Source organism: Centruroides sculpturatus, unplaced genomic scaffold (assembly GCF_000671375.1).
Source record: "Centruroides sculpturatus isolate CEXI.00-Female unplaced genomic scaffold, Cexi_2.0 scaffold6, whole genome shotgun sequence".
NCBI classification, from domain to species: domain Eukaryota; kingdom Metazoa; phylum Arthropoda; class Arachnida; order Scorpiones; family Buthidae; genus Centruroides; species Centruroides sculpturatus.
In genome coordinates this window covers 1,489,532-1,512,304 of record NW_019384869.1, presented here as the reverse complement: position 1 = coordinate 1,512,304, position 22,773 = coordinate 1,489,532, and the positions used below count along the sequence as shown (strand labels likewise).

Below are 22,773 nucleotides of genomic sequence, written 5' to 3'. Positions count from 1 at the left end.
GTTTGTTATAAGGTGCTGGCAGCCGAAAGGATGCTTCCTAATAAATTGAAACGTCATTTAGAAACAATTCGCAGTAATTTACGAGGAAAACCGCGAGATTTTTTTGCAAGAAAATTGCGAGAACTGAAACATCAATCGACGTCCTCGTTTTCAAGAGCATCTATTCTCTCCGAAGCACTGCTCGCCTCTTATAAGGTCGCTCGCCGTATTGCCGAATGCAAGAAACCACACACGATTGCCGAAGATCTTATTTTACCCGCAGCGATTGATACGGTATCGGTGATGATTGGAGAATCGGCGGCTAAAGAAATAAAAAATATTCCCCTTTCTAACAATACGATTAGTCGTCGCATTCGCGACATAGCCGAAGACATTAATGAGCAAATTGTGGAAAAACTTTCTGGTTTATTTGCCATTCAACTGGATGAAGCGGCAGACAGTAATAACGACGCTCAATTAATATGTTACGTGCGGTACATGGAAGGAGCAAATGTATGTGAGGATTTGTTATTTTGCAAAGAAATGACTGATACCGGGAAGGCTAGTGATTTCACATACACATAGTAGATTCATACACGAAAGAAAATAGCATTCAATGGTCGGTGTGTGTACAGATGGAGCTCGCGCGATGTCAAGGCAAAACGGAGGATTTCAATCTCTCGTTAAAACCAAGACACCAAATGCAAAATGGACACATAGGGAGGCCCTGGCTACAAAAAATATTTCACCCGAATTAAATCTTGCGATCGATATAATTATTAAAGTGGTAAACTTTATAAAAACAAGACCCGCGAAGGCAAGATTTTTCCGAAAGCTTTGTGAAGATTTGGGTGCCGAGCGTACATCTTTATTACTGTAACTCTCGTTGGTTCTCGAGAGGTAACGTACTCTCACGTGTATACGAATTAAAACACGAGTTGTACACGTATTTATTGATAGAATCGCATCGTGACGCAGAAAAGTTTAGAGATACGGACTTCTTAATAAAGCTGGCGTATCTTTGCGACATATTTGAGAAATTAAATGTCTAATAAATCGCTGCAGGGAAACGAAATGCATATACTGCAACTGACTGATAAATTTGCAGAGTTTAAAAAAAAGTTGCTGTTGTGAAAAAGAAAAATAGAAGAGGACTGTTTTCCTGTTTTAAATGGCTTTCTGCAAGAAAAATCTATTCAAAATCTGGAGCCAAGTTTCCAACACTTATCAACACTAAGCACCCATTTTGATACATATTTTCCAAAGAATCTAAATCAATACGACTGGATTAGAGACCCATTCCAATCGATCCCACCCCCATCTACACTTTCAACAGTGGAGAAAGAACTGTTAGAACTATCTGGCGATACGAGCCTAAAACTACGATTCGATAAAGACAAACTATTTCAATTTTGGAGCAATGTATCCCAAGAATATCCTACTATCGAAAGTTCTTTTACCGTTTACTACGTCGTACTTGTGTGAAACTGGCTTTTCTGCAGTTGTAGTAATCGAGTCGAAATACAGGTCCCAAATAAATTTAGAAAAAGAAATGAGAGTAGCGATTTCAAAACTTCAGCCCCGATTTGAGAAGTTACGCTCAGAAAAGCAAGCTCGTCCTTCTCATTAATTCTTCTTTTACGTTTTCTAATAAATAATAATTATTAAGATTCTATTTTCTTTGGAGTTTAATTTTAATGTCTGCTAGAGCTACAGGCGGGTATCTTCTTTTAGAAGGGCGTCGCAAAAAAATTACAGCCAGTAAAGGGAGTCACGGTATAAAAAAGATTGGGAACCCTGATATAAACGAAAATATTAACTACCCGACACATGTTTTGCACGAAAAATTTACTAATTTTGAAATTCTACACAATGAAATTATACTTAACTATAAGGCACCTTTTTCAAATTTTATATTAAGACGGAAAAAGTAGAGGAGAAGGTGGTATTATAGAACCCCAATTACATTTTAGTGAATTGTAAACAAAGTATCATAACTACATCCACATTTTTTGTGCAAAAAGTACTTGTAACTATTAAACTAAATGTTCCTAATTGGATTTTTCGTTAGTGTACAGGTAACCCCCGTATAACACGGCATTTCTATAGCACGGATTCACTCTAATACGGTTCGAAAATTGGGAACATCCGTCGTATAGCAAGGTGCTTTTATAGCACGGGTTCACTCTAACACGGTTCGGAAATTGGGTAAAACCCTCGTATAACATAAAATGTAATGAATATGTACGTTCTTTTATACCTCCGTGCGAGCATTCTAATTGTTTTCGTGGCTACTTTGAATGCTCTTTCAACAAATAATCCATTTAATGGTTAAATTATTACAATTGGCACCCTTCTCTTGCCTCTAAATGCTCATGTTAAGACAAAAAATAAAGCATTACCTTTTCTTTATTCTTTTAATACTTAACTTTAACAACTAACAGAACTTTTTTACAGCTTTGCAACCAGACGAAACTCTGACGACTAACAACTTTTCAAGTGTTGCCAGATATAAATGTACAATAAATAACAATATAAATGTACAATAATTAACAGCTCATTTTAGAATTATAGATTCCTCCACACGATACTATCGATAGTGCGGGCGCCGCCATCTTTCTTTTACCGTCGCTCCTAAATGCGTACAAACCGCGGCGCACTCCCGTTGCAGAGCGACCGCTATTAACGAACGCGCCCACAAACTGTTACCGGTTGATGATGCTAATGCCGAGATCATATAAAATGAATAATCCTCTGGTAAAATATTTACTTAAATAATAAATAAGTATTTTACCTATGAAAAAAATGAATAATAAATCCATTTAAATAAGGATTTAACAATATGTTTTTTAATTTTTGGAACCTAACCCCCCTTTTCTCACTAGTTCTTTGTTTCGTATAACACGGATTGGCATAGCACGGCAATTTTTTTGGAACGTAACTCCCGCGTTATACGGGGGTTACCTGTAACTATAAGTATGGTTTTTGAAGGTTTTTGTACAAAAAGTCAGAAAGTAGGCTTAGGTAGAACCGGGTGGTAATACGGAACCTTACCGTATATTTTCAAAAAATGCTTTAATGTGGCCAAAAACAAATAGGAAAGTACAAAGAATGTTAGATAATTACAAAATCATTTACTCCAATGTATTTTAACGCAAAAATGATTTAATAATAATAATAATAATAAAGATATGTAGAAAGAAGCTAATCATTTACAAAAATAACAAATATAACGCTCCGTTTCAATATCGGCACAATCTTTACGCGCGCACATTAGGCATTGCACCCACAACCCATCACAAAACAGACAAGCAGTGTCATCTGCTGGTCAGGCAAGTCATCGTCGCTTCAATATTGGCGCAAGAACGGTGTGCCCATTTATCACAACTGCTACATTTATTCTTATTTTTCAAATAAATAAACGTAAAAGTTGCAACTTACTCGTAGACTATTTACTTTACCAGACGATACTGTCGCTTCGCGCCTGCTCAGTTTCGCTATTTCGTAAGCGGACGATATTTCTTTTCGTGAAAAAAAAATGTTTATTTCCATCGTTATCTTACATTTTATTTCTCGTTAAGATAGTATTTAAATTTTAAAAATGTTCTCGTAAATAAAATAAAACGTAAAAACATTATTTTACGGTTTGAATTTGTTGGTAATACCGAGCACCGGGGGAGTCGAGTTCCGTATTAAAAGCACCGATGGGGTCCGTATTTCGCGCGTCTCCGTCTTGGGTTAACTTAATTCCTGTCGGCACCGAACTTTAAAAACGTGAAAATCGCGCGGATTAATACGTACCCCTAAGTCTCTGGAACGGAATACGCGCACCGGCCAACCTACAACTACGCCATTTATACTTTAAAAATAATTAAATTCGCTTAGCATTCAAAACTCGCGAATTTTGAAAAAAACAAATTTGCCGATTGACTACGGACAACCGTTTAACCGAAGCCAAGCGGGTTTTCCCCTGGCTACGGACGTCTGCCTAGTTCGGTTCGGCCACATTCCGCTACGGTTCGCCTTTATTATCGGTTCGAAATGGAGTGGTTCTGTAATACCCGCAGTGTTCCGTAATACCACCTTTTCCTCTATTACCGTACGTAAATTTACCGGGAAGTATATCAATACAGTAAAGGATTTCGATAAACAAAAGAATAAAACAATTTTTGTTTTCTTTATCATTTGTATATTATTAGTTTGCCCGGCAAATCGGCACGGCCCAGTCGACCTCGACCGATAAACATAAAAAGATAAGAATACCACTTTTGAAAATATTGCAATTTAAATTCTACCGACAATAATCTAACGAAATAAATGGCAAAAATAGGAAAATTTACGTAAAGTTAAAAATAAATTTTTAATTTTAGTGAAAAACACGGCTGACGGGCAACTTAATTTGGCTTCCGAAATATTCGGTTAAACTAGTTTTAAATTACTTTCGACGCGTCTGTTAGCCGGTTTCTCCTTTTAATTTTTACCAAATTGGTCGAGGAAAAACGCCACTCGAAAATGACATTCGAATTTTTGCCGCACACTTCCTTAAGATGGGAAATCCATACATTTATTTGCGTCGCCACCGAGTTTCCGTGTGCCGGACGTGGCTTATACTACGGCCCCTCCGTCCCGCTTCCCACAGCCGAGCGGAAAGGAGAAAAAGAAAAGGACCGGTTTAGCGTCCGGTGGCGTACAGGAACGACGCGTGGTCTTTTCGGGCCGCTTGACCGGAAAGGCTAACACGTCTTTGTTATTTGCCGACGCGGGCGAGTAGGAGAAGCGACTCACCTGGAATGACGGCCACCGTCTTCAGAGCTCGAAGTACGCGGAACGTCCTCAGAGCGCTCAGATTGCCCAGTTCCACTCCCATGGTGATGTAACTGCCGAGAAAAACAAAGATTAGATCTACTTTCCTTCCGCCGTTTCCTTTAGGCTACGTCGGACCGGCGCCAAACGTACTTTCCGTCGGTAATCGCCATAGCCACGCGCCGCTTTCTACTCACCCGACTATTTGAAAGCGAAAAAAGACGTAGGCAATATCGGGTAGGACCTTTCGATCGTAACCGAACTTCCTTTTTCTTATTTCTGTTTTTATCGAGTTTAAACCAACTCAAATTTTTAAAAATATGCGGGTACCGTAACCCTTTGGCAGGGACGACACCGACCGGGAACTTGCGGCGGTAACATCGTTTCCGGGGTGTTCCCGTACACCGGCAGTCCGACGGAGCTCTTAAACGAGGGGCAACCGCCCCGGGCCCCGCGCTTAAGAGGATGCGGCGTAATAATATTTTATAATTAAAATGTAACAACTGGTATTTCGACGTAAAACGTAAAGTATAATTGTGAGGTACGCTGGAAAAATCTCGATTTCTCGATACCACTTGGCTACTAATTTATTTTACCATCTACAAAAAGAATAACCGTTTAAATTTATGCCGCTTAACGGTACTTTTTTTTATTTTACCGGTGTTTTAATTTAACTCGGTTCCGCCCTCCGTTACCGTAAAACAGCGGAGAAAAACATCGTTATACCGTAGTAATAATAACTGGAAAACTCGGGATGGCAACTTTACCGACACTTTCAAATTTCCCAATTATTACATATTTTTTAATGGCTGTATTTTATTTTTCTAGGATTTAGAACATTAGCGACGAGTACGAGTAGAGATGGCGATAAAAATACAAGTTTTATTTAAGTGGTAACCAGAAAAGAAAAAAGGCTTAGAAAGTGACGAAAAAAATGTTCTTTTAAAACGATGCGGCTATAGCTAGCGCTAGCGCACAAAATAAAGAAGAGTTACGAATTACCTTGGTTCTCGAACGACGAAGAAAGTAAGATTAGCGCAAATTATCGACGATCCTCCGAGAAAATCAGATTATTATTAATTAATAAAAACATTGTTCGAGTAACAAATTACGATTTTCCCACAGACGAACCGGGTAGAAAATTTAATGTATCTCCTTATACAAAAGTAAATTTAAAGGGAGAAAAATATGGTAGAAAGCGGCTTCTCTATTCGAAACTTATATACGTCCGAACCGATGGACGAGATCGTCTTTAGCATTAGCGAACGAAGGCAGAAAATCACTTAAAAGAACAAACGGTCGACGATTAAATTCGGCGCCAACTTCTTACCAGGATTGTACTTTGTCAACAATATTTAGCTAGCTCGGTGCAACGAATAGCAAACTTTTTACAAAAAATAACGGTCAACTTTTAGGTTTAATCGAATTAATCTGAAAATTGGATAAAAGAATGGTGTCCAAGATAAAGAAACAAACGGTCGTTCAAACGAGAATAATTAATCTGTTGGCAAACAAAGTTAAAAACCAAGTAAATATTACGCGGTATAGAATAGTAGAAATGCCCGACCAACGACAACAAAATAAAGTCCAAATTAATGATTGTTTTATCGCTTTTTCTCCTACGGGCTTCGATTTATCGCGGGAATCGCGTAAACAACTTATTAAATATTTCTTCGAACGACGGTGGTGGACGAGAAATCCAACAACACAATTTAAATTTATTACCGGGTGAAGCGGCTTCCTCGGTTTTTGGGACACTATTTTCCGGGTCCGCCCACGGCTGGGCTATTTTAACGAAAGATTTAACCCATTCGACCGTAAAACCGTTATCGGATACGCGTAGCCAATGGCGAACACTGTTAGATTTAGACAAAATTATAACAGCGTCAGAAGAATTAGGCTGTGTACACATTAGGTGTTTTTCAACGCGCGTTAAACGCGCGCTTTTAAAGAACCAAGAGTTCTATGTAGGCGTACACACTCAAACGCCAAGCGCGCGTTAAACGCGCGTTTATAGATTTTTGTTAAAACGCGCGTTTTGCGAGCGCTTTACGGGCGCTTTGAGATATATGTGCTGAAATGGAAAACGATCATTTCGATACTGATCTATTTATTGATGAAATCTAAAAGAGACCAGTCATCGTCAAAGGATTTTATAGATATTTTAAAAGAATTAAAAAACTTGAATTTATTTTGTCTTAGTTTTGGATACAACGTCGCAAGCATTTCATGGGTCAGTCTATCTCGTAATATTGGGTGCACCCAAAATCCTCTTTGCCTCTGCCGTCGTCTTTTATAGCGACGATAGAGGAGCCACACACAAGCAATCACTTCCACATCCATTTCCAAACCGAGCCAGTGAGTACGCTCCATTAAACGCTCGTCGAACGCCGAGCTAACGCGCGTTTAAACGCGCGTTGAAAAACGCCTAGTGTGTACAGGCTCTTAAATGAGGTGACGGAGGATTCCGGTGTAAAAAGCCAAACGGATTCCGCTATTGGCCGTTATTAACGATTCCGACTTCGACAGCGCGGGCGGAGGAAGCTTTTCTACATTAAAACTAATTAAAAATTATTTACGATTAACAAATCCGACACTTTTATCTATCGAGCGCGAAATGCGTGAAAAATTAAAGTGCCGCGATTTAATAAAAGCCCGCAAAATTAATATTCCATAAAATAGTGCGAAAGGTTGGTTAAAAAATTAAGAAAAAATAAATAAAAACAAACANGACACTTTTATCTATCGAGCGCGAAATGCGTGAAAAATTAAAGTGCCGCGATTTAATAAAAGCCCGCAAAATTAATATTCCATAAAATAGTGCGAAAGGTTGGTTAAAAAATTAAGAAAAAATAAATAAAAACAAACATATAATCTTAAAAATATATTATACTAGCAGATCCCGCCACGCGTTGTTGCCGCTCAAAATGTATCTATTATAAATGTGTAACGCTTCCTGCGTGGAGGGGAATTTTTCGAAAAATTTCTTCTTAGTGTACATTCTCTCCACGTACCCTATTAAAACGCCATCAAAAACGCAACAACCGCATTTAAAATAGTATAAATAGAAGCGGAGTTCTTCACGGTAAGCCTTAATCCTAACCATCTCCCTACAGTGGGGGGAATTTCGACGCGTATATTATATAAAAACACGCGCGTATTCGAATGCGGCGTTGTGTGAAAATTTCAAAGGAATCGGTAGGAACAAACGAACGTTACATTTTTATTTATATAAACAGATAGAAGACGATGCGCTTTAGTTCATTTTCACAGAAAAACAAACTTAGGGCATCGTACTCGTAGCGCCATCCGTTGGACATAAAAGCCTTAACCTAGACGATATCTTTTAATTTATACGAATGTTTAACGGAATAATATACGGCCTACGTCCACCCCGAAGTTCCATTCTAAATATCGGTGAAAGAATTTTTGAAATCGGACGAGTAGTTTCGGAGATTACTCGCTACATCCAAACTTACAAACATTACCTCTTTATAATATTAGTACAGATATAAATTTCTGAAATTAAAATAAATTTTTGAAAAGTTAACGATAATTATTTTACTTATTAGTTTATTTTTAGAAAGGGCCTCGCAAAAGCTAGGGCCGGCCCCGTCCGTCGAAAACCGCGGAGAAGAAATGGTACGGGCGCGAGGAAACGGACGATAGCGTTGGAACAACGGCGTTAATATATTTCGTTTAGGCGCCGATTTAAATATTAGAGAGGTTGCGGCCGACGTTTTCGTCGCGAAAACGTGTACGTCGGACGTTCGGCGCCGCCTAGAAGTTTGACAATGGCGTTTGGAATATCGAGCGCGATTCCACCGACTATCCAAACGCCATTGTCAAACTTCTAGGCGGCGCCGAACGTCCGACGTACACGTTTTCGCGACGAAAAACGTCGGCCGCGACCTCTCTATTAATATCAAACGCGTGTACTCCCGCGTAAAGTATGGAGAACGGAGTAATTCGGATACGAAAGTATTGGATATTTCTAACTTCCGACCGTTTCTAAATACTTTTCTCATTCAAATTCTTGGTTTTTTATTCGCGATAAGATGGCCGGCAAACGTACAAACTAATCGATACGACCGACTCGTCCCGGCCAGCGCCATTTTCGACTAGCGCTAGCCGTTTACATTTACCGCTGGCAGATGGCGCGCCTTTCAAATGTGGGTACCCGGGTTATCCGAGTTCTATCGGTTAGTTGTATCGCGTAAAAGGCTGTATCGTCGAGCGTTTTCCAAGAGAAAGATTTCGGCTAACGAAATAATTCTTGTGCCAAGTTCATTTTGTGGGAAAAAGCGAGAGTCGACGAGAAGAAATTAAAACAATGCCATTCCAACTTTGTTTTCATTGGCAGAAAACCACCAAAAGGAAGACTTTCCACGGGTATAAAACAATGAAAACTGCAAAGGTTACTTCTCCAGTGCGCACTACTCACGCTACTGTTACACCGTCAACAAATTTTGAAACGTCTTCGACATTTATAGAAGAAACATTTCTGTACATCACGGTACATTATCTAAAGAACGTACAGTACAAAAGATATATTTATAATAGCGGACGAACCCGGCGTTGCTCGGTCAAAAAGCAACGATACCCAAGATTAGGATTATTACATTGTAGCCCATCTTACCCGTTTTCGAGAATTTGGTCCCCCTCTTCCGAGACTAATTAGAGAATTTTAGATATCCGCTTATAACGATAATTAAGACTGGCCGAGCGACGAATAACGAACGTTTTCCTAACCCTTTCCGGGTTTACTTAATTCGAAAAACGAGCCGCATCTTTCCGACTCATTCGTAAATGCGAATTCCGACATTAAGACCGACAGTTCGAATAAAGACAACTTACGCGCGTGCGCTCCCCGCGTCAACTTTATACGCGAGGGAACACTAAATGTCGTCGAGAAATTTTAGAAGGGTCTAAAAATACGTTCGATTTCCCACATAAAAGCGAAGAATGGCATCTAAAGTAGCGCGGTGGAAGCCGAGTTCTTCGAGTTAATTCGTATCCTTCTACCCCTTCCCCGCCAGGGAATTCCCAAAAATTTTTTATTAGGGCGCATTCTCCCGGCGTACCCTACTAAAGCGCGGTTAAAAATAAAAAAATCGCGTCTAAAATAGTACGGCAGAAGCCGAGTTAGGATAAGCCTTAATCTTCTCCCTCTCCCCCCGCGGAAGGAATTTCGAAAAATTCCTTCTTAACCCTTTATTGCCTGACGGGACTTTTTAGTCCCACTATCTTTGATATTTTTTATTTCATAGTGTATGCATTATAGCTTTCTGGGACTTACATTTTATCATTGTATAAAGTGTTCTTTTTCTCTTCTAGAGGGTAGTAACTTTCAAACTGTTTTTACTTTAGTTTTGTTGAAAAAAGTTTCACATCGTGTGTTGTTTGAATGGTAGTAGCTGATATTGCTTTCTTTGTTGCCAAATTCTACTTATTGTTTTCAAGTTAAATGTCTTTGTATTTTATAATATGTATTCTAGATATGTGTAGTTTGATTTTAATGTATTACGATTGTAGAATTAATGGTTTGCAAGCTGTATGAGATCAAAATATGTTTGGGACTTACGAGTCCCTTCAGGCCTGAGGGAATCTTTTTTGTAAATGTTAGAAATTTGTATTTTCTACATTGTGCTTTATAAATTTATCAATTTGTTTAACATTTTTATAGTTAATATACATATGAGACTTATATATATATATAAATAGATAATTTTATATATAAAAAATTTCCATTTGATATTGATACACATCAAAACCATATACAAAATGCACATNTCTTTCGGACGTGGTAATTAATTAATCTATAGTCTGGGCAAAGGTAGCATTTTATTTCTTTCCAACTAAAATACATAGGAATTGGTTACTTTTACATTATTTATATATATAATGGGAACGAAATCTACCCAAAATTGACACCGGTAGTTATATTAATAGAAATATTCGACAAGTTTGAAATCAATGGACAAACTAATAGTTTTTTGGCGTTAAATTATAACGAATATGATTTTTCGGACCATATTCTATCAATTTTTTCGTCGTTCGATAACAAAAGTTTAAAAGAAATCGATTATTTACGTATAGAAGCAAATACTCGACCACCGGTACCTCGACTTACCGTAGTAGTTACCAGACTTTTTTCGATACGCTTCGCCAATACGAGCCCCGGGCCTTAATCGCTACTTGGTATTTACATATCTGTTAATAAACACCTCTTCTGATGATAAAATGAGAAATATAAAAAAATTTATCAAAAAATGAAAATTCAGGCCATAACGTACATGCTGGCCACGTACCAAATTTCGACTTTCGACTCCTAACCGTTTGGGTTCCGCCCTTATTATTGTCATTATCACCGTTATCAATGTATAAGATTACGAGAGAATTTCAAAAAAATATAAACAACTATATAGAAGATGGCGTGGAAAAAATGTTAAACGCGTAAACACTATCGGAAGAGCCAAACATAGAATGGAAATTTTGGAAAAGGATAAAGAAGATAACGAATCGTATCGGTTCTTATCATTAATTCTTAACAATGACCAAATATCTGGCACGAAAAGAAACGGTCAAAGAAAACTATTGGAAAAGCTTGGAAACGAAGGTTTTCTCGCCGATACGAGCAGTTATTAAAACAAAACATTCCATTACCTTCGATCGATTAGAAAATTGAAAATTTTCGTCTTAACGGAAGTGGTCCAATTTGTAAAGGTTAAAGCGAAATTATTGGCGTCATTCCGTTAGACGAAATGGCAATAATTCCTTCAAAAACGCGTGATAGCGGCGCGGTGGATGCGCCGCTTCCCTGGTATTTTCTAAATAATAAATACGTATTCATTTTAATTATACGAAAATAATGGCGCATTATTTTATTATAACCGCGTTACGTATCTTATTACAAATTTCTATACTACGCGTGAAAAAAAAGATAAGGTGGCTATCGTATATTCGAATATTAGTGGCGGAGTGGAAACGCCGTATCGTCGGCATCCGAAAAGCCGGATTGGCGCACGCGCTTTACGGAGCACCGACCCGGCCCGGTTTGGCCGGCGGAAGCCCGGGACCCGGGGTAGAAGCTACGCGTATAACGCATCCGATTCTATCCGGGCCGTTAGCCGCCCTGGCCCGATTACGCCAATCGCCAGTACATTTATAACTTAACCCCACCGATGAGAATTTACCGGTACGTTTTTACCATAGTTTTCTGTATAGTCGACGGGAGTTTAAAAAAATATCCGTTAAAATATTCGATATATTTATTCCGCTCTCCGATTTTATATTACTGGCGGATTTCGACGTTACACCGGCGATATTACGATTTCGTACGTCCCGTCTTTAAGGGGACGTAGAAAAAAAACGTGTACAATTCTCGTATAATGTTAAAAAATTAACCGTTACTTTGGTAGCGTCATTTACGACTAAATTTAACGAATGAACGCGCCAGGTACGGCAAAAGCTGTAGAATTTATTTTCCTTAAATTTACGATTTACGTATCCGTTTGTCATAAAAATTTGTCTTTCCACTTTTTCCCCGAGACTACAAATATTCGAGTACAAAGTAACCGGGTACGACTACGAATATTCGAGTACGAAGTAACCTAAAGTGGTGAAATTTGGTACACAGTTAGGGTACGTCATGAAAACGCACACTAAGAAGGGATTTTGAGAAATTCCCCCGCGGGAGGAGAGGGGGAAGATTAAGTCTTAACCGGAAGAACGGCTTCTACTGTACTATTTCACATGCGATTTTTTGTTACGATTAGTCTTCATTAAGTACTTAGGTGTATTAAATTATAACATTTCAGGCATTGTTAACAATATAAATGTTTTTATATATTTCGATTTTTTAACCAAATGTTCGAACCTTTTTACATTCGAATTTGTTATCGCGTATCGGTTCGATTATAGAACGATTGTAAACGTTCCAGAAACGTTGAAAATAGTTCGTTTGACTGGACGTAAACAGGAGACTTTCAGAAATGGAATCGGGACCAGGTGTCTAATTAGTCTGGAAACGGGGGACTTAATTCTTGCATTCTGTAAAAACGGATAAGATTGGCTATAATGTAATTATCTTAATCTTCACTATCGTTACTTTTTGCCCAGCGAAGCGGGTCCTCGCAGCTAGATTCTAGATTACTTAAAAAAAGTCTTTTATATATATAAAAAAAAAACTATATTACGTAGAAATAAAAACCCAGCGAAGCGAGTCGTCGCAGCTAGTATAAAAGAAATATTGAAAATTATAACGAGATAGTTACGGCTAATAGATATATTCAAATTAATAGATGTTATGTTTTTATCAAAGCGAGAATTGGCATTTAGAGGGCGTATGGAATATGTTATTAGATCCAATATATTCCATATTAGATCTAATATACAGTGGTACCTCAGGTTACGAACGCCCCAGCATACGAAATTTTCAGGATACGACATGAAATTCGAACATATTTTTGCTCCACGATACGAACAAAAACTCACCATACGACGTTACATTAGTTCGCATTTTTCATTTGTTTTCCTTACTACAGTTATTTTTTTAATGTATTACTTGGCTTTAATTTGAGTATGATTTTCGCGTTGGAACGAATTATTGGGTTTTACATGTAATCGTATGGGAAAAGATGATCCACCTTACGACATTTTCATGATACGATCTCAGTTTCGGAACGGATTAATTTCGTATCCTGAGGTACCACTGTATATTCCATATATTCTAATTACTGTATATCGAACTCGTTTATTTATTAAGTACTGTACGTCAGATAAATAATCTATTAAAAATACATTTAAAGAAAGACTTAACCGATTGCCCCTGGAAATCGGCTTCTTATAGAAACACAGCTCCCCTATCATCAAATGTCACGGCACGCCACTGTGACACATATACTGTATTGGTGATGTCGCTTTACCCGGACATTCCGGACCGCGACTCGCGTATTTGCGATTACGCTAGAGGGGATGGCGATGGAAACGAGTCGTAGTTTACTATTTCGCGGGTAACTCCGTAGACGGAAGTTTATACGAAAATATATTCTTTGAAATAATTACTGGCGTCGGACAATTAGGTTTAAATGCTTGTTAGCGTTACATCAGACACGGGATCGTCCGACAAAGCATTAACGGAAATAAGGGAACATGGCGGCGAAATAGTAAACTCCATAAAACATCCTTTAAATTCGGATAAAAAGATTTATCCGCTGGCGGATGTACCACATTTATTTAAAAATATAAAAAGTATGCAAATAACAAGTAAAATTATAAAAATATCGACCGATATAATATCGTCGCAGCGTATAAACGAATTGCTAGATCGACGGCAAAACTTAAATTTCAAACTAGCCCCTAAATTAACTCGTTGCCATCACATTTTCAAAAAATGAAAGTGAAAACAGATACATTTGTCATCAGTCGTGACACAAGCGGTGAATTAAGATTTTTTTCACAAGTTAATAAACCAGAATATTTAACAACCGCTCGGTTTATCGATGCCGTTGAAAAATGGCTTAAATTAGTAACATCGAGGCATCCACTTTTTGTTCTAAGTACGAATACGGTACAGAAGTATGAAGAATCGATAACATTTTTTAAAAATTTTATTGAGATGTTTAAAACTACGAAGGTAGCAGTGGCGTGCCGTCACATTTGACCGTAGAACAACCGTGTTTCCGTAATACCCCGTTCGCACCGAGCATTTCCATCTAGATTGTGGCTAAGGTCGGAGACTGTTCCGCGGTGCCAACGCTCTCGACCGTTTCAATCTCGACTGGAGAGAGTTCTCGAAACTAGATCCAGTCATAAGAGAGATCCCACAATCCCACGCGCGCGAGAAAATACAAGATGGCTGCGGAACACGCGTCGGGCTATCGACAGAGAAATAAAAAAGACACCCGGAGAGACGACCACATCTGTCTATTATTAGATGTATGGCAAGAAAAAGTATTTATTTCTAACCAAAACTTTTATTTTGTTTGTTGGTGTTTGCCACTTACCGCGTAGTTACGTCAGTTTTATCATCGCGTGTAATAGCCAGGTTCTTCTCGAGCGGCCTGCCTGCGCGAACGGCACGACGTTCGACTAGCGACAGTCACAATTAGTGATGCCACGAATAGTGATTTTGCCGAATACCGAATACCGAACATTCGGCTACGCTCTTGGCCGAAGCGCCGAATATTCGGCAGCCGAATGTTCGGCAAAATATGTGTACATTTCGCGGGTGATATATTACGACCTGATACATTGCGGTGGGTGCGGTAGCGACACTGCGGGCACATTTGTTTTATTTGCGAGTAGATCATGTCACAACATGCATTATTTGTTCATTGTTACATCAAATTGCGTTACTAATTATTACTAAAAAATATCACTGTATCACTTTATATGAAAACTGTTCGCCTAGATCGGACGGCAGACCTTTACAAGCGGTGGTCAGCAAACGCAAAACAGTATCCAAGCCTGACAGAATTCGCTAAGATTTATCTATCGTCTCCCGGCAGTAGTGTATATAGTGAGAAGCTATTTTCAGAAGCAGGTATAGTTTATGAGGAAAAGCGCAATCGTTTGCTATCAACAAATGCTGAAAAAATTGTTTTCATTCATTACAACTTACCACTGATAGATTTTAAGTATTAAATGTAATAATTTATGATTAAAATAAATACGTTTTTGAGTAATATGTGCGGTTTTTTTTCATGATTTGGTATTCGGTATTCGGCCGAATGTTGCATACTATTCGGCCGAATACCGAATATTAAAAAAAGTAGCCGAATAGGCCGAATACCGAATAGTAGCCGAATATTCGTGGCATCACTAGTCACAATCCAGATTGTAGGTAAATCCAGATCGAAGTGAGTCGTGGATTGTGTGCGAACGTAGTATTACGGACTGGTCAACGCCACTGCCCCGAGACCACCTTCGATCGACGATCAAAGAACCGTATCGACGCCCGGGACATCCGATTGTCCTAAAGTAAACTATTTTGTACACATTGTAAGTTTATTTTAAGCTAAAATATACGGTTTTTCTTATATACTCGTCGTCTTTGTTTCTTCCGCCGCCACCCACAAACGAATGGGTCCTAGACCATCGCTGACGCATAATTAATAGTGATGTAACGAATATTCGGTTACTATTCGGTATTCGGCAGAATACCGAATACCTAAAAACGGGAGTAAGAAGTAACGAAAACACAGTAAACTAATCATTTTGGTATTTAGATTTAATGTTATCGGGTTAGTGTTGTTTGTTTATATTTATTTATAACTTATACCACGCACAAAATAAAAAAGAAAATAATATTAGTCACACGTTATTCGACGTCGTCGGTCAAAACTCGTCTGGTGAACCGCTTCTTTTAGTTGATAAAATATTTCGTACAGCCTAAATTCTTTAGCGCAGCGGTCGGCAACCTCACAATTTTCAATCCCGCGGACCATTATCACGAATTTTTTTAAACCACGCAAAATCTGTACGGTAATGATGGCGAAAGTTCAATTTTACTATATTAATACGAAACTCGCGTGTTTAATTATAACAAATTAATGCCAGCCGATTGTTTCGAAACGAGTTTATTCTTCGCGCTCTTCCACCGAGGACGACGATATCGCTTATTGTTCATTATTTATCGATAACGGTCGCTTCGTTTTTGGTTTTAGATTCGAATAAAAAACCCCAACGAGTGAAAAAGCAACTAAGCCCTTTGCATTTCTTTCGTAATACTTTCGTAATACGATTATAAACATCGATCAACCGAAGGTTACCTTCGGAAATTTAAACATCGATCAACCGAAGGTTACCTTCGGTTGATCGATGTTTAAATTTCACCACGGACCACCGGTTGCCGACCGTTGATTTTAGTGTAGGATTTTAGTGTTAGAAGTAAATGTAATACGTGTCGTATTGGAAGGGTCCGAGGATTGTAAAAATGCCCGTTAATGGCTTCCGACGTAACTTGGCCATCGTAAACTAGAAAAGATTTCCAGAAGCGTGTTTACGGCGAGAAAATATCAACTTTTAAGTGGCCTTATATTTTATTTCATTAGCGATTCTGCCTTATAATCGTACGAGGTAGAGCATTCCGTTCTAAACGTTATCGTATTTTCTACCGAGAAACCATTCGTTTCTAAGTAAAGTGTCTATCTAAAAATTTCATTTTAAACTGCTCTATACGCTTGTACTGTACTGGCTGCCAGGATGATGCGAGTCGAACCGTTTTCGTCGACGGCGGGAATCCGGTCTTAAGAATAGAAACTGGAAAAAGCCGGCAAAAAACCGGTCGTAAGGTACTACAATTAATCTCGGCGATGACGTACGAAGAAGTGGGAGCGGTGCGCGTATTTTTGTCGAAAGGGGCTCCGTCCACCGCCAACAAAAATTTGTTTTTACCGCGACACGTCGCAAGTTTAGGAGCATCTTCCCCGTGCCTATTACGAATTTTTGATCGTTTGTAGGAGTTACGTCCATTCGGAAACTGGCGTAGCGCGATATCCCCATGCGCTTTTTATCGTCGATTTTATTCGAACAAAAATATAAAGTAAAAAGTTTAAGGCCAGCTTCTAAACGAAAAAAATACATCTCAAATTATCAACGATGCGTTGAATTTCTCAACTGTTATAATTAAATGCGGCATTTTGTTAAGTAAGGTCACCGTTAAAAACTTTCCATTCCGGCTAATAAACGCTTTAATCGCTAAGCGTGGGGTCCGAGAAAAGTGTGGAAGACACGAAATCTTAGGGGAATCCAGACGAAAAAGGAACTTACCGCAATTTTTATTTTATTATACGGTATTTACGAATTGTAGACTATTTATTGTTTCTATATTTTAATTTATTGTCGGCATTTAATTCTGTTATTTTTACCTTAAAATACGTGTATTTACCGTTTTAAGTTTGTCGAAATGGGTATCGTTTGGGGTACGGAAGTGGCTTTCTGTTATTTTTAACGGAGAAAACTCATTCGGAGTTCGAACAGCCTCCCGAAACCAATTAAATTCGAAGTACGAGGCACCGCGGTATGGTAGCCATCGCCACACTATATACAATGCGGTAACTTACGAACCGCTCCGCCGATACGAGAAATTTTGTTGTAGCTTGCGATTCGAGGTGTTTGCTAATAGGGGTCCGGCGGACAGATTTTTTCTAAACAACTTTTACCGGCAAAGTTCCGTAACCGGACGGCCGGGCCGAGAGGCGGCGACCGAGCGGGACGACCTCGGTGTCTTTTTACAACTAGAAATACGGTAAACACCGCGTAAACCGAAATGGCGCGGTACCCGATGCTTTTTTCCGGTTGGCGGATTTCGTTGGGTGCCGAATAACGTTTCCGTTTTACCGTAATAAGCGCGGTGGCGAGAAGAGAAAGGAAGACTCACGCCAGAGAGATGACGATGAAGTCCAACCAGTTCCAGGGATCCCGTAAATAAGTGAACTGCTCGAGAATGAATCCTCTGGCCGTGGCTTTGATGCAAGATTCTATCGTGTAGATGGCCGTAAAAGCTTTCCTGTAAAGAAACCGGGATGTAATTGAGGTAGCGAAGAAAATGCCGTTTCGCGGTGGTAAAACTTCCTCGGGAAGAGGCTTTTTTGCCTCCGGAAGCCGAAGAATAAATGAATCTTTCGAGCCAGTCCGATTTTTCGTTACTATCCCGCGACACCCGACGGCTCGGCCAAAATAAATCGGACGTTTCAAATAGAAACTTTACGCTCTCGTAAGTCGATCCAAGTCCAAATATTTGCGTAACTTTTCCGGCTCTTACGACATAATACCGTAATAAACGTGTGTGGCGCCATCCGTTACGACATTTTATTATTAAAACTTTATATAATACTATTACGAAACGGCAAAAAGCTTAATTTCGAAAGTAGTTTGGTCAAACATTGGAAATGCCGAAGACCGGTGAAATGCTTAAATCCCATCCTTCCGCAGATACGACGCGTGACCGTGTTTATTTTTAACCACCATTATTTAATAGCATCTACGTCTTTTATATTCCAGCTATTGTGCCAAGTTCGGCTTCTTACACCCGAATTCGCAAACGTCTGGAAGATACGTCGCAGTATCGACAAACTAACAATACTTGATATTTCGCATTGGCAAAAGGCAGAAAAAATTGGTAACGAGAGTGTGTCGTCGGTGACAATAGAAAGACGTTTCTTTCGGACGTGGTAATTAATTAATCTATAGTCTGGGCAAAGGTAGCATTTTATTTCTTTCCAACTAAAATACATAGGAATTGGTTACTTTTACATTATTTATATATATAATGGGAACGAAATCTACCCAAAATTGACACCGGTAGTTATATTAATAGAAATATTCGACAAGTTTGAAATCAATGGACAAACTAATAGTTTTTTGGCGTTAAATTATAACGAATATGATTTTTCGGACCATATTCTATCAATTTTTTCGTCGTTCGATAACAAAAGTTTAAAAGAAATCGATTATTTACGTATAGAAGCAAATACTCGACCACCGGTACCTCGACTTACCGTAGTAGTTACCAGACTTTTTTCGATACGCTTCGCCAATACGAGCCCCGGGCCTTAATCGCTACTTGGTTCCGAGAAGACGGCTCCGGGGGACCCGGCGTATCCACAAATTTCGGATTGTTAAATTTGGCACCGCTCCCATACCTGACCACCCGGCCGCTCCGTGGCGGGCTTGGCTAACGGAAGTCGTCTTAGCGCCCGCGGGCCGGAAAGTTAAGAAACCCGTTTCCAGGTATTAAACGAAATAGACGCATCCGTGGAAATTTTTTACCGTTTTGGGTTGGGGGAGATTTACAGAAATCTCGGAAGGTCGGATTCGCCACGATTCCGATACGTAACAATGTGGAAAAGTAAAATTAAATGTCTCTTTACCACGAAAATATTACGTACGTTTGGCACTAATGTTTCCAATTTGTTTCCGTAGAGGGAGCCGAAAGAAGCGCGCGCTACGCTCCCGCCACTTATAGATATAAAACCAGACGCTAAATTGTAGCGGTGGCCGATAAGCCAACGGTCGAATACTAAAAAGTATTGGAGATATCGAATATAAGGTCGATAAAGAATAGATTCTAATATTACCAACGGCGCCGTAAGTACTAGCGGCTTCGGTCTCAAACTGGAATATTTTAGCACCGTAATTTAGGACAAAGTGTTCTATTAGAGGAACTTGTTATTTGGGACGCCCTTCTATCCAGTATTTACGTTTGCCAGCGTGACGCTTAAGTAGCCATTACCTTAAAAAGGTTGCGGCCCAAGTTTTAAACGCCAACGTCGGACGTTCCCGTAAACCTAGAAGTTTGACGACGACGTTCGGACAGTCGGTGGAACGACGCTCGAACTCCAAACGCCATTCTCAGACTTCTAGGCTCACGTTTAAAACTTGGGCCTCGACCCGGCTTTTAATTTCTCCACCGCCGATTTTTAAGAAAAAAAAAAGCCCTACTAAATTCTGCGCGCGCCGACGTTTATTTTTCACGGTAGGATTATCCGTAAGAACCGAAGAAATAAAAAGTTCGGAAACTCGGCGGGTTTATACGGGGTGCGTGTTATTCTACATATATTGTATGTATTAATAGCGCGTGGGTACTATTAAATTTCTGTGTTAATAAAAATTTTACCGGTTATTGGCATTGGCAATTTTAAAAAATCGTTTCTGTCCCCCAAATTAAGGTTTGCGCCTTTTTATAATAATAAAAAAAGCGACTATTATTTTTTAGATAAAATCTGGTAACAGATGGCGCCACAGATAACCGGTTTAATTTGAAAACAAAGAGAAATTTCTTATAATTGGATGAAATCGTTTCTTTTTTTCGTTATCATTTACATTTTATACGCGGGTATAATTGGAATTGCTGGCGGATGCCCGTAACCTCCCGTCGGATTGGCTTTTCTAAAAGTATTTCTTAAAGCCATTCATCGAAATTTGTCCAATCCGGTAGAATGCCGTTCCGTTATCATCGAACGAAGCAAAAGGCGAAGGTTACGACGGACAATTTCTAAACTTTAAACTGGAATAATTCTTAGACTACGTAATTTCCCAGCCAGCCAACGTCGGTCCGCACGTTCTATAAAGTTATTTGCTTTTGTGGGTTGGGTCGGGAGGACCGAGTCACCCTTTTCCCATTACCGGCGCCACGCGCGTAATGGCGGACGAGTAATTACACGATTTGCGTGGATATATTTTTATTTCGTTTTTCAATTTTGAAAAGTTTTACAAATATATTAGGCTATAGCGTCGGGTCTCCCGCCAATTTTACCGTTATAATCTGCGGATTTTTTACTCCGTTTGGCCGCCGTTACCGCGGCAACGGACGACGGCGAAATGACGTCACTTTGGCCGTGGAAGCCGACTGAATACGACAGAGGTTGCGGCCGAACTTCCAACGTTACTCGTACGCGGTTTACGTTTTACCTCCGAGAAAAAATCGTCGCGGCGCACGCTGCCAACATCACGTGACTCGGCCAACGTGGCGCATCGGCTGACGGGAAATTTGTCGAAACAATGGCGGATACATTTAACGCGGAGGGTTACCGGCCGAGGTAAATAAACAAATGAAACTATTTTAAAGTATTTATAGCGTGTTTAATACCACTAATTACTTTTAATTAGCGCGGTATCTCCTACCGTACGATCGGACCACGTGGTACCTTTGTCGACGGTAGAAAATGCCGCGGAAGAACAAACCTACCTTAAGATAAGCTATTAGGAAGGCAGATATATGTAAATTCTATGGGCACTCGGCATCACTGGCCAAAACTTTGAATAATTAAATGATTTCTGGATTAAAACCGTCCGTTTCTTTACAATATTATTCGAAAATGCTTAAATAACGATTATTTTAATAAAATAGGTGATAATTTTAACTGCAAACGCAAAAAATGAAGTTTAAGCCCATCTCGCCGCGCTAGACGTAGCCACCGCCATTACCACCTTCTGGAATTAGCAGATGGCGGCGCTGGACCGTCAGCCCTTGGCTACGGCCGCAACCTCCCTACCATGTGGAAAACTTTCGACTTTTGCCGCGGAGGAAAGAGGAACGGCATAAAGTAGACCGATAGGAGGGCGTTTAGCGACGCGGTGGTAAAGATCACGCCGGACGATAGCGTTCGAACTACGGCGGTGGGCCAGCTAAAAAGCTTTATTTGTACACTAATACGCTATATTACAATCCGATTTAAATAGAGAGGTGGCGGCCGTCGTATTCGGCCCAAAACGTCAACGGCAATTCCGGACGGTCGATAATGGCGGTGGCTGCGTCTAGCGCGGCGAGATGGGCTTAAACTTCATTTTTTTGCGTTTGCAGTTAAAATTATCACCTATTTTATTAAAATAATCGTTATTTAAGCATTTTCGAATAATATTGTAAAGAAACGCCCATAGAATTTGCCCATAGAATTTACATATATCTGCCTTCCTAATAGCTTATCTTAAGGTAGGTTTGTTCTTCCGCGGCATTTTCTACCGTCGACAAAGGTACCACGTGGTCCGATCGTACGGTAGGAGATACCGCGCTAATTAAAAGTAATTAGTGGTATTAAACACGCTATAAATACTTTAAAATAGTTTCATTTGTTTATTTACCTCGGCCGGTAACCCTCCGCGTTAAATGTATCCGCCATTGTTTCGACAAATTTCCCGCAGTCGACGATTTTTTCTGGTACGGCCGCAACCTGTGTAATATTAAAGTGAAATAGACGTAAAGTATTGGGAATGGAGTAATGGTGGTTCGGTATTGGATATGGCTAACTTTCGACCATTTACAATACTTTTCCTATCCGAATTGGTTTTTGAGGTTTTTCGTTTGCCGTAGGATGGAAGGCAAACTTAAAGAGTTTAATCCGGGTAGACGCCATTTTCGACTACCGGCAGTCGCTGGTTTATATTTACGGCGCCTGGCGATTGTAGGGTAATTTCCGCCCGCCAGTACCGGGCTTAACTAACTGGCCGGTAACGGCGACGGAAATTAATTACAAAGCGGAGTCTTTA

At 39.5% G+C, this 22,773-nt stretch overlaps 1 protein-coding gene across 2 annotated transcripts in view; it reads right to left on the bottom strand.

Moving 5' to 3' along the window:
* Positions 1-22,773, bottom strand: part of LOC111630816 (sodium channel protein para-like) — an 82,552-nt gene that overhangs the window by 52,364 nt on the left and 7,415 nt on the right. For both annotated transcript variants that reach the window (XM_023374973.1, XM_023374974.1), the window contains exons 4-5: positions 18,167-18,295; positions 4,765-4,856 (exon numbers count right to left, since the gene is read on the bottom strand). In XM_023374973.1, the coding sequence (XP_023230741.1) occupies positions 4,765-4,856; positions 18,167-18,295 (221 nt within the window). The remainder of the gene's footprint in view (positions 1-4,764; positions 4,857-18,166; positions 18,296-22,773) is intronic.